The 16,054-nt window shown below is 50.8% G+C and overlaps 3 protein-coding genes across 6 annotated transcripts in view; 1 reads left to right on the top strand and 2 right to left on the bottom strand.

Moving 5' to 3' along the window:
* The window catches only part of UBA52 (ubiquitin A-52 residue ribosomal protein fusion product 1), a 143,973-nt gene that overhangs the window by 70,014 nt on the left and 57,905 nt on the right, over nucleotides 1-16,054 (bottom strand). The window lies entirely within an intron of this gene.
* The window catches only part of KXD1 (KxDL motif containing 1), a 256,867-nt gene that overhangs the window by 66,881 nt on the left and 173,932 nt on the right, over nucleotides 1-16,054 (bottom strand). The gene's annotated exons all lie outside the window — the stretch shown is intronic.
* ELL (elongation factor for RNA polymerase II) overlaps nucleotides 1-16,054 on the top strand; it is an 81,428-nt gene that overhangs the window by 37,282 nt on the left and 28,092 nt on the right. For all 4 annotated transcript variants that reach the window (XM_004277534.4, XM_033401410.2, XM_049708737.1 and 1 more), the window contains one exon: nucleotides 14,764-14,811. In XM_004277534.4, the coding sequence (XP_004277582.1) occupies nucleotides 14,764-14,811 (48 nt within the window). The remainder of the gene's footprint in view (nucleotides 1-14,763; nucleotides 14,812-16,054) is intronic.

Below are 16,054 nucleotides of genomic sequence, written 5' to 3' on the forward strand. Positions count from 1 at the left end.
CATTCCACGTCATTAGGGAAGTGCAAGTTGAAACCACGAGATACCACTTCACACCTACGAGAATGGCTAAAATAGAAAACCTGACAACATTAAATCCTGGCATGGGCGGGGAGCAAGTGGAACTCTCCTTCTTTGCTGATGGGACTGCAGAATGTACAGCCACCCTGGAAGCCAGTGTGGCCATTTCTCATGAAGTTAAACATACACTTACCATTCGGACCCAGCCGTCATGCTTCTGGCTGTTCATTAGGTGAAATGAAAATTCGTGTCTGCACAAAAACCTGCATGTGAATGTGTATAGCAGTTGATTCATTAGTTCCCCAAACTGGAAATGACCCTAACTTAGTCTGCAGGTGGATGAACAGATTGTAGTATAATATGGTGGGTTAATACTAAGCAGTAGAAAGGAATGAACTTCTGGTGACAGCAGCGTGGTTGAATCTCCAGGGCATTATGCTAAGTATTGTGTGGTCAGCCGGATAAGGGCCCCCTTATCTATTGATGTCCAGGTCTTAACCTCTGGAAGCTGTGAATGTGACCTTATGTGGAAAAAACGACTTTGCAGGTGGGAGTAAGTTAAGGATTCTAAAGCAGACTCACAGATACAGAGAACAAACTAGTGGTTACCAGTGGGGAGAGGGAAGCAGGGAGGGACAGTATAGGAGTAGGAGATTTTTTTTAAAAGGGTTATTATGGGATTATTTGAAATCATGTGGGTGAAACTTCTGAAAATTGTCAAGCACTGTAGAATTTAAAGAATTTTTCATTCAATAAAAAAAGTTTTTAAAAGTTTAAAAAAATAGTAAAATATGATAAATGTAAATCTATGTTTAGATCAAAAAAAAAGCCAAGAAAAAATTATTTTAAAGAGTTAAGGATTCTGAGATGGGATTATCCTGGGTTTATGGGCCCTAAATGGATCACAAGTGACCTTTTAAGAGAGAGCAGAGAGAGATTTGATGCAGAGGAAGAGAAGGTGATGTGACTACAGAGGCAGAGGTTGGAGTGATGCGGCCATAAGCCATGGAATGCCTGGAGCCTCCAGAAGCTGGAAGAAGCTAGGAAGGACCCTCCCCTAGAACCTTCGGAGGGAAGTCAGCCCTGCCAGTGACGCTTTGATTTCAGCCCAAGGATACTGATTTCTGGCCTCCAGGACTGAGAGAATAAACTTCTGTTGTTTTATGCCACCAAGTTAGTGGTGACTTGTTACATAGCCACAGGAAACTAATACAGTATGATTTCATTTATATGACCTTCTAGAAAAGATGCAACCATAGGGACAGAACACAGATTGGAGGTCGCTGGGGATGAGGGGAGAGTTGGAGTACAGGTGGGCATGTGGGAATTGCAGCAGAAAGGAAGGTGGCCCGTCTGGTGCTGACCATGTTTATTTGCTGACCCAAGAAGAGCAAACAGAAATGCATGGGAAGGTGTCAGGGCCAGTTGCAGGTGATTTACAGGTGATTAGGATTTTCTAATCCTCAGGATGTCTTAAAATTTTTTCCCTAAACTTTCTGTGCACTTCTCTGACTTTAGATAGAAATATTTGCTGTGCTGGCCACCATGTGGGTCCTGATTTACACCTGGCCTATGGCCACTTGGAATCCCTTTTCTTGCCTTTCTTTGCATGTCCCTTCACATAATGATGAATGTTGTGCCGTCCTCCCGGCCAAGGGGAGGAGCTGCTGTGGGCCCCTGTGCTGGCCTGCCATGCCCTTGCTCTGCTGTGACCTCATCAAGTAAGGGTAGAATCTTATCAGTGTGTCCACCCAGGTTTCCCAGCTTGGCCCTGAGCTGGCCACGCCCACAGGACTGATCTGGAGATGCATCCCAGGCCTTTCCACCCGCCTGTGGTTCACACAAATGGCCCCTCTTGGTCCCAGACACTGTCTAAACTCTCTGTGGTCTCAGCATCCCACTCGGAACCTGCCAGGAAGTCGCAGGGAGGATTCCTGAAAGGCGTTTCCCAATCGTCTCTGCTTTACTGGAAATTGGGGGACAGTTGCCAGGAGGTTGGCTGACAGGCCTTTTCTCAGGACCTAACCTCCCCCTTTGCTGGCCACGCACTGCTCAGGAGAGGTTGGATCCCAGCTCTGCAGAATCAGCTCAAGGGCTACGTTTGTGCTTTGTAGAATCAGAAAGACAGACTCTTTAAGGAGGAACAGAAGCCTTCCCTCCCATCACTTTCCACAGGCACCTCTGAGTTATGGGGACTTCAGGCCACAGGGAGCATGCTGCCTGGGCACAGTTTCCACTGCCCCCTGTGGGCACTTCAGGACCGAGAGGGGCAGTGTTGGGTACTGATGCTCCCCACGTTCAGCCAGTGGTGGGCATCCTGGGACTGTGTCCAGATCTGCCCCGTCCTTGATGGTCCTTCCACCTCCACTGGCTCCAGCCCTTTCCCCCATGTGAAACACCAGCTCTGTGCTCACCAGCCTCACACCCTCCCACACCGTCCATTCAGTGTGCCTTGGGTGGAGGGTCTTGTGCATGTACACTTAAAAAAAAAATTATTGTGCGATAGGGAGGGTGGGAGGGAGGGAGACGCAAGAGGGAAGAGATATAGGAACATATGTATATGTATAACTGATTCACTTTGTTATAAAGCAGAAACTAACACACCATTGTAAAGCAATTATACTCCAATAAAGATGTTAAAAAAATATATATATATATTTATTTATGGCTGCGTTGGGTCTTTGTTGCTGCACACGGGCTTTCTCTAGTTGTGGTGAGCGGGGGCTACTCATTGCTGCGGTGCGCGGGCTTCTCATTGCGATGGCTTCTCTTGTTGCAGAGCACGGGCTCTAGGTGCACAGGCTTCAGTAGTTGTGGCATGCGGGCTCAGTAGTTGTGGCTCACGGGCTTAGTTACTCCGCAGCATGTGCGATCTTCCCGGACCAGGGCTTGAACCCATGTCCCCTGCATTGGCAGGCGGATTCCTAACCACTGTGCCACCAGGGAAGTCCTGCACTTTTAAATTTTTAAAAATTATTTTATACAGCAGGTTCTTATTAGTCATCAGTTTTATACACATTAGTGTATACATGTCAATCCCAATCGCCCAGTTCATCACACACACACACACCCCTGCCGTGGCTTTCCCCCCTTGGTGTCCATACGATTGTTCTCTACATCTGTGTCTCAATTTCTGCCCTGAAAACCGGTTCATCTGTACTATTTTTCTAGGTTCCACATATGTGAGTTAATATATGATATTTGTTTTTCTCTTTCTGACTTACTTCACTCTGTATGACAGTCTCCAGATCCATCCACGTCTCAACAAATGACCCAATTTCGTTCCTTTTATGGCTGAGTAATATTCCATTGTATATATGTACCACATCTTCTTTATCCATTCGTCTGTCGATGGGCATTTAGGTTGCTTCCATGACCTAGCTATTGTAAATAGTGCTGCAGTGAACATCGGGGTGCATGTGTCTTTTTGAATTGTGGTTTTCTCTGGGTATATGCCCAGTAGTAGGATTGCTGGATCATATGGTAATTCTATTTTTAGTTTTTTAAGGAACCTCCATACTGTTCTCCATAGTGGCTGTATCAGTTTACATTCCCACCAGCAGTGCAAGAGGGTTCCCTTTTCTCTACACCCTCTCCAGCATTTGTTGTTTGTAGATTTTCTGATGAAGCCCATTCTAACTGGTGTGAGGTGATACCTCGTAGTTTTGATTTGCATTTCTCTAATAATTAGTAATGTTGAGCAGCTTTTCATGTGCTTCTTGGCCATCTGTATGTCTTCTTTGGAGAAATGTCTATTTAGGACTTCTGCCCATTTTTGGATTGAGTTGTTTGTTTTTTTAATATTGAGCTGCATGAGCTGTTTATATATTTTGGAGATTAATCCTTTGTCCGTTGATTCGTTTGCAAATATTTTCTCCCATTCTGAGGGTTGTCTTTTCGTCTTGTTTATGGTTTCCTTTGCTGTGCAAAAGCTTTTAAGTTTCATTAGGTCCCACTTGTTTATTTTTGTTTTTATTTCCATTACTCTAGGAGGTAGATCAAAAAAGATCTTGCTGTGATTTATGTCAAAGAGTGTTCTTCCTATGTTTTCCTCTAAGAGCTTTATAGTTTCTGGCCTTACATTTAGGTCTCTAATCCATTTTGAGTTTATTTTTGTGCATGGTGTTAGGGAGTGTTCTAATTTCATTCTTTTACATGTAGCTGTCCAGTTTTCCCAGCACCACTTGTTGAAGAGACTGTCTTTTCTCCATTGTATATCCCTGCCTCCTTTGTCATAGATTAGTTGACCATAGGTGCGTGGGTTTACCTCTGGGCTTTCTATCTTGTTCCACTTTTTATTTTAAACCTTTTCACATGGGTATGTGCATGGGTTGTGGGACAGAGGTGAGAATAACGAGTGCCCCCTGGCTGTCAGTCTCACCCTCTGAGCTTTTACCCATCTTGTCTCAACTTTTCCCTGTGCCCTCCTCAGTTCCCCATTTTTGGTTTGTTTGGTTTGCTAGAGCATCTTTAAAACGATCCCAGGTATCTTTTCATTTCATCCATGGCTATTTTAATCACTGTGTTGAATGTTAACAGATACAGACTTGTGTTTTTTAGACATCGCCTCCGTGCAGCTCCCTGAGAGCACCCTTGCTGGCTCTCCACAGGCTCTTCACTGAGGCTAGTTCAAGTAGGGTCCACACAGAGCCACACGCGACATTCGTGTTAAGTCTGTGGTAATTTATAGCACTCCATTCTTCCCCTCGAACCATTCATCTGTTGAAGAAACCAGTTCATCGGTCCCAAGGAATTTCCCATGTTCTGCCCTGGCAGTCACTGTCCTCGTTACTTTCCACGTGGCAGCAGCTAGCTCAGGGCTTCTCGGCCTTGGCTTCACTGACATCTGGGGCTGGGTTACTCTGTGGTGGGACCATCCTGTACACCGTAGTCTGTTGGGCAGAGTCTCTGGCCTCCATCCATCAGATGCCAGGAGCAGCCCCCCACAACCAAGTCACGACATCCTAAAATGTCTCTGCGCGTCGCCAGTGTCCCCTGGGGCAGAGTCACCCAGTGGAGAACTGCAAGTGTAACTCGTTGCCTTACCCACTGCACTTCCTACAAACTGGTTGCTAGACCTGGAGGTGGATTTCGTAAGCCACTTCCTGTTGCTTCACCCTCGTAAGTGTTCTTCTCTATGGGGAGAGAGAAGAGGATCCCGGCCGTAAGCTTCCTTCTCGCCCTCGCCCCATCTTAGGGAAGAGGAGTTTCAGGCCAGGAGTCACACCTTCTCCCACGGGCCTGCCTGTTCCCCTGACCGTCACTGCCCTGTGCCCACCCTATTTTTTCTTACATGCATCAACATCTTTATTAAACAGGTTTCTTCACCCAAGTTGCGCCCCCCGCATTGGGGAGCTGCCTGGGGGCTGAGTGACCTCAGGGCGCGGACGCCCCTGCCCTGCTGTGTTGAGGCCTTCCTACTGCCCACCACTGCCAGGCCTCCCAACTCAGCCCTGGGCTCTCAGTCAAAGCATGGCACTAGCAGTGACACTTGTCCCGAGCAGCTCCTGGTTTCATCCTCCCTGCACTGCTAATGGGGGATGGTGTTCTGCTACTTGGGGTGCTGACAGGGCCGGTGTGGGGGTCGGTGCCTGCTGCTCAGGAGGTGCCACACTGGGCAGCTTGGCCCCGGGGGAGGGCGTGACCTGTTAGCCTGTGATGTGAGCGACACAAGCCCTCAGAGGGTCTGAAGAGACTAAGCGTGTCGTGTGTAATGCTGCCAGCCTGAAGCGTAGCCCGTGCATGTACCAAGTGTGACAGGCATGGAGATGGGTGGTGGTGTGCCTGGGGGGGTGTGTGTCATGGGAAGTTACATTACCTGGTGGCTTGTTAATCACCGTCTGAGGGCTGACCCAAAAGCTGCTGAGGAGACAGGGAAGTGGGCATTGCCCGGGCTAGTCCGTCAGTCCCTCTTGGTCCCTAAAATGTAGAGGAGGTAACAGGGTGGCAGGTACCCCTAACAAGCAGTGCGTCCCTGATCCTATGAGCTGTCAGTCCCTGCAGGGAACAGCCAGCCAGAGCTCAAGGAAAGACCATGTTTGCACGTTCAGCCCATGCACCACCAGGGGCGTCCTAGCTGCTGGGGTCCAGGGCAGGCTGGGTGGGTCTGGAGGGTGATGCTGGTCCTACTATAAAGACACCTCTGCCTGTTTGCTCAGAAGACACTGTTGGTACCACATCTACTTTCTGAAAGGGCCCACGAACCCAGGGGGACCCCTGTCTCGCTCATACCACGGCTGCCCTCAAACCTTGCCTTCTCGGGCTTCCCTGGTGGCACAGTGGTTAAGAATCCGCCTACCAATGCAGGGGACACGGGTTCGAGCCCTGGTCCGTGAAGATCCCACACGCGGTGGAGCAACTAAGCCCATGTGCCACAACTACTGAGCCTGAGCTCTAAGGCCCGTAAGCCACAACTACTGAGCCCACATGCCACAGCTACTGAAGCCTGCGAGCCTAGAGCCCGTGTTCTGCAACAAGAGAAGCCACGACAATGAGAAGCCCATGCACCACAACGAAGGGTAGCCCTCGCTCACCGCAACTAGAGGAAGCTCGCACGCGGCAACGAAGACCCAACACAGCCAATCAATCAATCAATCAATCAATAAAACAAAAAAACAAAAACCTTGCCTTCTCACCCACGGCTGCTGTCTCTGCCACCCTTGCTGCCTGCAGTCCAGCTCAGCATCTCCGCTTCATCTCCTTACGCCATGTGCACTGTGCCCCTTATTACTTGTTCCTTCCATGTGCAGTCACGGCCATGTGGTGTCCTCTCTGTGTCCAGCTGTCCCACTCTGTGAGGCATGGCCTGGGACCCTCGAGGCTTGGGAAGTACCCCTTGAGGGCAAGAACGGGTAATGGTCCGACCAGGCCAGAGTGCACGTTCAGCATGTCCAGCGGCAAATATGCGAGTCCACCTGTTCCACGTCCCCAGAGCTGAGGTGCAGGAGGTCCGGGTCAGCTCTGGCACCGGGAGACCACGCCCTCCCAGTTAATCTCCTGCAGTGGGTCAGATGGTGTCAGGACCCTGGGACAGTCTGCTCCCATCTCCCCCTCCTCCTCCCTGCCCCTGGTTGCCACCCATTTAGTGTTGCACATCCAAATCCCGCACTTCATTATTGTTATTTATGCCTTCAACTATCAATTATCTTTTACAGAAACATAATGAGAAAAAGGTCTTTCATGTTCATAAATGTTCACTGTAACCTGACAGTCTTCATCCTCTGTGCAGATGTGCATGTCCATCTGGTGTCACTCTCCCTTCCTCCTAAAGAACTTCCAGAACCTTCCTTGTAATGCAGATCTGCTACAAACAGACTCTCAGCCTCTGTCTGAACAAGTCTTTATGTCACCTTCTCTTCTCACTGTATATGGAATTCTGGGTTGGCAGTGTTCTTTCCTCAGTGTTTTGAAGATGTCCTTCTGTGGTCTCTGAGCTTGTTTCTGACATTTGGCCTTGTGAGCGCGTCTCCGTTTGTGGTGCATCAGTCAGCCCGCTGCACTTGTTTGCTTATGGTGTGTTGCCACGTGGTTCCTTGTTTTCTGCTGGAGCTTCTTAGGTCAGTGGATTTATAGTATTTGTCACATTTGGGGGTTTGAGGCTATTATTCCTTTGGATATCATGCCCTTGGGATTCCAGTTACATGTATAATGGACTTCTTAGTACTGTCCCACAGTTCACCACGGCTTTTTTTTGGTAATCTTTTTATTTTCCCATATGCATGCACACACGCATATCTACAGAGTTCTTGTCGGAGTGTGCAAGCGGCGTGGGAAGACAGTTTTCACCTAACATACGTTTCTGGGCCATGGCCCCGCACCACCATCTACGCAGCACTCCATGGCAAGGTTCCAGAACGTCCCACGCAGCCTCGCGGCGCTCATTGCCGCGGTGAGACATCTGGACGTCTTCCTCATGTCTGGGCACTACTTCGGCTTTTCCGTGTTCCTACTCACACACACTGGCCTTGGGCGCCCGTGGTAATACTCCTCCCCTCATGCTTCCCACGCCTGGATTTCCCACCGTCTAGGGCCATGGGCTGGCCTTCCTCACCTCCCACAGTCTTCAGACACGCAGCCGGACTCACCAAGGCTTTGTTCATTTTCCTGTAGATTTTTTTTTGTGTGATTCATTTTGGGTAAATTGACATTATTTTGTCATCAGATTCACTAACCTTTTCTTCCACAGTGTTTAACGTTAATCCCACCCAGTAAGTATTTCATCAAGATACTGCATTTCTCAGCTCAAGAAGTTCCATGTGACTCTCCTCTGGTACTTCATATTCCTCTTCTCACCAGTTCAAGGTTCCCTTTAAGCCCTTGAGCATTTTAAATTTAGAGTAGTTGCTCTAAAGTGAAACCCTTGTCTGATAGTTCCATCTTCTCTGTCCTTTCTGGGTCTGTTTCCATTGACTGATTTTTCTCCTGGGTTAAGGTTCACATTTTTCTACAGCTTCACATGTCTGGAGAGTTTTGGGTTTTGGATACTGTGTGTTGTAGATTCCATGGGATTGTCTGCTGGATTTTATTGTCTTAAAGCGTGTCAGTTCGGCTGGCTGCTGGCAGGCAGTTTGGTTAGCAGTGGATCAGCTGATCTTGGGGAAGCTTGTTTTTGAAATTTCTTAGTAAGGGGAATAAGAGAACCCCTTAAATGAGGGCTGGTTTAGCTCCACTGCTGAGTGGTGCAGTGAGGACTCCTCTGGGCTGGCTGTCTGTGGCGTCTCCTGGCCCATATTCCTGGGCTTGGGGCCCCAGCCCAGGGAGAGACCCGAAGCCTTCCTGGGCAGCAGCTCAAGGCCCCCTGCAGGTGCCAGGAGCTGTCCCTCTGCACTGTCCCTACCTTCATGGGCCTCTGCCCGCACGTGCAGTTCCTTCGGCCTCCCTGGCCCGTGGTCCAGAGGTTCCTGGAGGCAGTGAGCTGAGCAGTCCAGAGGCTCCCTTGGCCGTTTCCCTTCTTTCACATCTCTGGCCAGTGCTGCCTGCATTCACTTTGAAAGCATTGTTGTGTGTTTTGTCCAGCACCCTAGTTGTCACCAGTGGATGGCTTGTCTGGTCCCAGGTGGTCTGTCTGGCCCTGACATGGGGGCCTGCTTGTGAAGAAACTGAGAAGATTCAACGGGACAGCTATCTGTCCATTCACCCCTCCAACCATCCAGTGAATATTTCCTGGGCTCGGGTGGCCCACCATGGCCTTCCAGTGGTGGAAAGGCCTGCCCCCTCTAAGTGGAGTGCAGGGCATGAGTCACCGGCCTAATCACCAAAATCCCCAGACAGAAGGTTGGAGGTGACTGCAGCAGACGTGGCTGTGTCCTCCTGGGGTCAGCCTGCAAGTCCCTGAAGGGCTCAGAGAACGGGAGGCTGCAAATGTGTGTACCACCCAGCACAGAGAACCTTGGAGGTGGCAGGTGGAGTTGGATCCTGGCCCTGTGTGGGTTTGGGCGAGTCATTTGACCCCCTCTGATGCCTGAGGTTTGTGGTGGAGTTTAGCAATAACAAGCCTAAATTCAGCTCTTAGCCTGCAGCCTGCAGGATGTGTTCCTGGGTGCCATGTGCCCTGGTCCCGTGGTGCCACCCCTGCTCAGGATGGCTCTGGGTCCCGAGCCTTCACCAGGCTGTTAAGACAAGGGAAGTGCAGGCGGGCTGTTCCTCAGGGATCCTGGATCTTTGGCTTTCAGTGTGGCCTGCCTACAGGAGGTTGGAAGTTGCCGGCCTGGGGCCTTGAGGCTGCTCTGCCCAGGTTTCCCCGGAACCTTCAGGAACAGCCAGCATCAGACCTGCACAGTGTGCAGCGCTGCTGGTAGACCACAGCCACTCCTACTCCCACCAGCCCAGTGGCCACCCACTGGAGTCAGGCACAGGCCTTTGATGGGTGGGGCTTGTGTCCTGAGCGCACCCAGTGGACACCCAGCAACCTCCAAGTAAGGGTCCCCATTGGCGTCCACTGCAGCTTGCTGGTTGGAGCGGGAATTAGCCCAGATGGTCCTGTCCTGCTTTGTTTAACAGCAGAGGGTGGAAGTGGGGCCATGGCCCCAGGTGCTGGGAGGCACCTCTGTCATTGTGAGCGACCCATATGGCAGGGTTTTCAGAGGGGCCCGCGGCACTTGGGGTTACCCTCAGACTACCTGCCCCACTTTGAACCTGACTCAGAAGGAAGGGAGAGAGCCGATGAGTTTATCACGTGACCAGCTTCCTTCCGATAGTTTCTTGGAGGTGACAGGGCTGGATGCACTTTGAGTAATTCAAATAAAGTGTATTTGCTTCACAGTAAGCACCTGAAAACTTCTGTTTAAAAAGATGTTTTGATCTAAAACAGATCTCCATTTCAAGTAGCCCCTGCGCCACAACAAAACAGTAGTTGCCAAAGGCCACTTTGGTGGATGTTGAAGACGCACAAGTAGTTTTTAAGTACATTTTAGAACGCTTTAGAAAATTCTCTTTTCTTAAACCTTCTTGTAAAAATTTTAATTTTGTTGTGCTTCATTAAAATGTTATTGGGCCTCCAAGCTGGGAGTCTGTGACAGGTGGGATGGTCACATGCCAGTGTGCAGGACACTCCAAAATCAGAGACTCCTGCAGCCCTTGGAGAGGTGCCCTGGCCAGTGCCTGTGTTTCCTCCTGGAAACCGGATGCGGGGGACACAGTGGTGAGCAGGCAGCTTACCTACCGGCACCCCATGTGGAAAGGTCTGCAGAAAGGATCAAGGCTGTTGCCCCCAGGACAGAGGAAAACTGATGGGCGAGAGCCACAGCCAGCTTAGGCAGCTGCATTAACCCAGATCACTGAGGGTGGGCCCTCTGGTGCCAGCAGATGTGCTTTTGACTGCTCTTGGTCGCCAGCTGTTCGGCAGCATGGGCTGAGTGCCATTAGAATACACCTCAGGGGAGGGACTTCCCTGGCGGTCCAACGGTTTGGACTCTGTGCTTTCACTGCTGAGGGCCCGGGGTCAATCCCTGGTCAGGGAACTAAGATCCCACAAGCTGCAAGGTGCAGCCAGTCAGTCAGTCAGTAAACAGACAGCCACGGAGCAACTAAGCCCGTGCGCCACAGCTATTGATCCTGCGCTCTAGAGCCCGTGAGCTACAGCTATTGAGCCCACGTGCCACACTACTGAAGCCTGCACGCCTGGAGCCCATGCTCTGCAACAAGAGAAGCGACTGCAATGAGAAGCCCGTGCACCACAACGAAGAGTAGCCCCCGCTCGCCGCAACTAGAGAAAGCCCGCGCACAGCAACAAAGATCCAACGCAGCCAAAAATAAATAAATAAATTAAATAAGTAAATTTATAAAACAAACGAACGTACCTCAGGGGAAGTCCCTGGTGGTCCAGTGATTAGGACTCTCTGCTTTCACTGCCGAGGGTGCGGGTTCCATCTTTGGTCAGGGAACTAAGATCCCATAAGCCGTGGAGCGTGACCCAAAAAAATGGAAAAGAAGAAAAAAAAATACACCTCAGTCATTGACCAAGTGTCATTGACTCCTCTTTTTGTTCCAAAGTCTTCCAAATGGGGGCTCTTGTCCCCTCTGCCGGCACAGGGGCTGGTGGAATTTAGACAGGTCTTGGCTTGGTGTCTTTTTTGCTAATAACGATAGACAGGTGGCCCATCACCTACATGTGTGTGTGTGCGCGCGTGTGTGTATGCATGCACGCGTGCACAGTGGTATGAGTGAATTGCTTTGTTGTCGATGAGAAGGACCTGGCCTGATCCTCCTACTGGAGGGAGGAGACACCACAAGAACCCATGTGGCCCGGACCCTGGTTCTATGAGGAAAGTCAGGCGGCATGGGGACACACGCTTGAAGCCAGCCCTCCTGGCGTAGTGGAGGAAGCTTGGGATTTTAGACCTCTTGGCTAACTGCTCTACAGTATAAAGTCTTATTCTCAGTGCCCTTGGGGATTGAATGACTTTGTGAGAAAAGAGTCTCCCAAATAACTTGCTTGACAACTAGGCCAGTTAAATGCTTCACTAGATGGCCCACAGGGAGCGTGTGATCCAGGGGGAGGATGGCCCACCACACCATCGAGTCAGCCAGGCACCAGGGGGGCTGCCCTGATGGAGTCTCTCCTGGGAAGGTGCACCCTTCTTAGTTCCTCTCCTTCGCTACCTAAATCCGGGCTCACATCATTGCTGATGTCATGGCCTCTGTCCCCCAAGCCCCTGGAACACAGAGGCTTTGCTGTGTGTGGATGACAGACACACATGGTGCTATGGTTAGCCCCGAGCTGAGTCTTGCATGGAGATCTGAACCGAGAGACCTGGGGGCATGAGAACCAAGTCCTGCATGCTCTTTACTACCATGGTGTCCCACGTCTCTGCTCCGGGCTTTGCACTTGCTGTTCCCTGGTCAAGAACACCCTGACTTCCTAGCTTTCATGATCAGGTGATGTCAGTAGAGAGCTCCGTAATGACGACCGACAGGGTGGCTTTACCTTGACGCTGTCTTTGCTGTGTGCTTGTGTGTTCTGCTGTTTCCCTTCCACCCACTTTACATCACTCTTGCACTGAAAATGGTTAACAGATGGGAGTCTCTCCCCATGTTCAGGTGGTGTTCCTCAAAGCCCACACGAGTCTTCAGAGAAAGACCCTCTGTATGCCCTAGGGCAGGTCACAGCATTATGGAGGCATCATTTGTAACCCATAGAACTTCCCCATTTTAGGTGTATAGTCAGTGAGTGTTAATGTTCTACCCAAGAAGTTCCCCCCAGCCCTTCTGCAGCCACTCCCCACTTCCAGGCACTCACTGATCTTTAGTTTTGCCTTTTCTGGAACTTTATATAGATGGAATCATCCATCGTGTGGTGTTATATGTTGGGCTACTCTCACTTAGCTGGTGGCTTTGAGGTTTGTCCACGTTGTGTCCATCAGGAGTTCGTTTCTTTTTATTTCTGGGTAGTATTCTGTTGTTTCTCTGTCCACCAACTGATGGACATTTGGGTTGTTGGCTATTTTTTGAATAGTAAGAGTATTCTGCTATGTATGTTTTTTGTGCAGACATATATTTTCATTTCTCTTGGGTATATCCCTAGGAATGGAATTGCTGGGTCATGTGGTAACTCTGTGTTTAGCCTTTTAAGAAACTGCCAGACTTTTCTACAGCACCTTGTATGTTCCCACCAGTAAAGGACGAGGGTTCTGGGGTGTTGTCTTTTTTCTTTTAGCTAGCCCAGTAGGTGCCTGCGCCGTCTCTTCCTCACTGATGAGTAAGGGCTTCTGCCGTGCTTATTGGCCACCTGCAGGTCTTCTTTTTGATCTCTGTCTTTAACCCATTTCCAAGCAGAGGCCACTTAAATGTTGCATCTGCAGGGGCCCAGCTAGGCGGGGCCCCCACCGGTGCTGCTCCTCTAGTACTCTGAACAGCAGCCCAGGCAGTGGTCTGGTTGTGGTTTGCGGGACGGGTCATCTGGTCCTGAGCCTGCTTTGAAGGGACCTTGGCCCTTGTCTCAGCAGCACGGTGGCCCTTGTGCCTGCAGGGGCTGGAGCAGCACAAGGGGCTGGAGGACCTCCCATATCTGCCAGCCTGGCGGTGAGGAGTGTTGTGCTTTAGAAGTGTGGGGTGGTTTCTGGGGGGTCAGATCCCATGGAGGTAAGTGCTGGAGCTCTGTGTGACCTCTCAGGTCTGCTCCAAATGGCGGAGTCCTTGGAGATCCTTGGCAAAAGGGGAGGCTCCTGGTAAGCAAAGTGGGGTGAGTGTGTGGCCCACAGGGTCCAAGCTGGCTGAGCCCTGTCTCCCTCACATGCCTACAGCCCTTGGCCCACTTGGTGACGGGGTCACGGGCACCAAGATGCCAGTCTGCCCATTGGTTGGTTCTCCCCACGTGTATGTAGCTCCTCTACCCACCCAGGGCTTGCGGTGGGCCTGACATTCTGAGTGGGGAGCAGACAGGTAGCCACTCCAGACGCTCTGAGAGAGGCGTGGGGGGGCCCAGGTGGGAGAGCCTCCCCTCCCTCTAGGGGGCGCTAGGGTGGAGACCTGACAGGTGGGCTCTGATGGAGGTGGGAGAGCCCAAGACTTTGGCACCCTGTGGAGGAACTGGGGAGGACAATGGGCACAGAGGGAAGGGGTTGTGGTGACAAACCAGCACCACCCTGTCGGGTGATGTCTGCTACACAGAAGGTGGGTGCTGAGAGCCCCAAGATAGATGAGAAAAAGAGGTGCGACCCTCCATCTGGATCCGTGTTCTTTCTGAAATTCCACCAGAAGGCTGATCTCTGAATAGCTAAAGCTTAAATTATTTTGAGTTTTTTGGTGTATTTTTTCTTGTGACATTTGGAAATTCCGCCACTCCAAGTGCAGTGACAAGCTGCTCTGAAGCTGTGACGTGGGAGCTGGGCAGGCGTTGGGCTCTGTCCTGCCAGGGTGTTGGGGGGCAGGGCGTCACCTCATCAGCCTGCCTCCTGGCTGGTGGTGCTCACCCACCCCGATTCCTTTCCAGTGGGGTGTTTCTGAGGCAGGATGACCTGGGCTGTTGTTGGTTTTGGGCGAATGGTGAAAGGGGGCTGCCCATTGCCTGTATCTTCACTCTTGCCTCTCATGTGTACCTTCAGCCCTGGCCCCTGTGCCATCTGAGGAACTCCTATTGATCCTTCAAAACCCTGCTCCAGTAACCTTTCCTGTAATTTTCAACATGTGTGGATTTTATTTCACCCCTCCTGAAAACACTGTCCTTATCTGGCTCCTTGTATGACTGGGAAGTGAGTCTTTGAATTTCCAGATTCTTTATTGACATTTTTCCATCTTGCTTTTTTGCAGGACTCTGTTTCACTGAGACCTTCGATCCGATTTCAAGGAAGTCAGGGGGTGAGTCTTTTTTTGGTCTTAATCATATTTAGAATTGTGGAACTGGTGTGCTCCCTGCCCTGTTAGGGCTTGCTGGGCACAGCAGCCGGCTGGGAGCAGTGTTTTGGCCCCATCCACTTTTGTGCCAGGCTGGGCCCTATGCTGAGTCAAGGTCTGCCTCTGGTTGCCTCCAGGCTGGTCCTGTGGCTGGGGCCACACCAACAGGCCATCTGTGGTCTGAAGGCAGCTCTCCTGTCCAGTGGCTCTTCAGTCTCTCCCACTTCCTTCCTGTAGCCGCCAATCTGACTTGATCTCTGTGCTGATTCAAAACTATGGCCCCAGAGCCCAAGCAAGCCTGGAACTGTGCCCCCCCAGGGTGGGACGCTTGTCTCTGTTGGTGGACCTGGGACCATGGGTGTTTGTCTGGCTTTTGGTACTGGGCAGGGGGGTTATAGAAACTCAACATTCCCATTTTTTCGTGAAAGGTATTTGATTCTAAATAACCATCTTACAGAAAAATTGGGGAATGGAAGAAAGGGTGGGTTGTCTATAATCCTTACCCCCCCAGGTCTTAGGACCCCCATATCGTCCACCTACCAAAGGTGCTTTAGAACACTTTAGTTTTTCTTCTAGTCTTCATTGCAAGTCTTTTTTTTTTTTAAAATCTGAAGAGTTGCCATATGTGTCTAAGTCAGTTTCCACCTGACAGCCTGCTGGCTTCTTACAGAACCAGGGGTTCTGTGGGTTTTGCCCCAGCCAGCATGCTCCAGAGAGATGGAGCCTTGAGGAGATATGTGTCTGAATGTGCAGATACATTGATACCAAGAGATTTATTGCAAGACATTGACTCATGTGGTAGTGGGGCTGATGAGTCTGAATTCCATGGGGCAGGTAGGAGCTGGCACTGGGGTTCATAGGTGAGCTTCTTCCTCCTCAGGGAGGCCTTAGTTTCCTTCTTAAGACCTTCAGCTGGTTGGATGAGGCCCACCCAGAGCATGGAGGGTCATCTCCTTAAAGTCCGCTGGTCGTGGGTGTCACTGCATCTACGGAGTACCTCCACGGCACACCCAGATTACCACTCATAGAGTCTTTGGGGGCTGTGGCCTGGCCAGGGGGACACACGAACTGACCATCACCCCAAGACCAGTCAAGGTCGGTGGGGCCCTTAAAGGCCCCAGGGCCCTCCCCCCGACACCCCCACCCCCCCGCCTCCCCGTGCCTTCTCTGGGGCTTCCTCCACACCTTCATTGGCCCCATCAGTCTT

This window comes from Orcinus orca, chromosome 3 (genome assembly GCF_937001465.1).
Source record: "Orcinus orca chromosome 3, mOrcOrc1.1, whole genome shotgun sequence".
NCBI lineage: Eukaryota > Metazoa > Chordata > Mammalia > Artiodactyla > Delphinidae > Orcinus > Orcinus orca.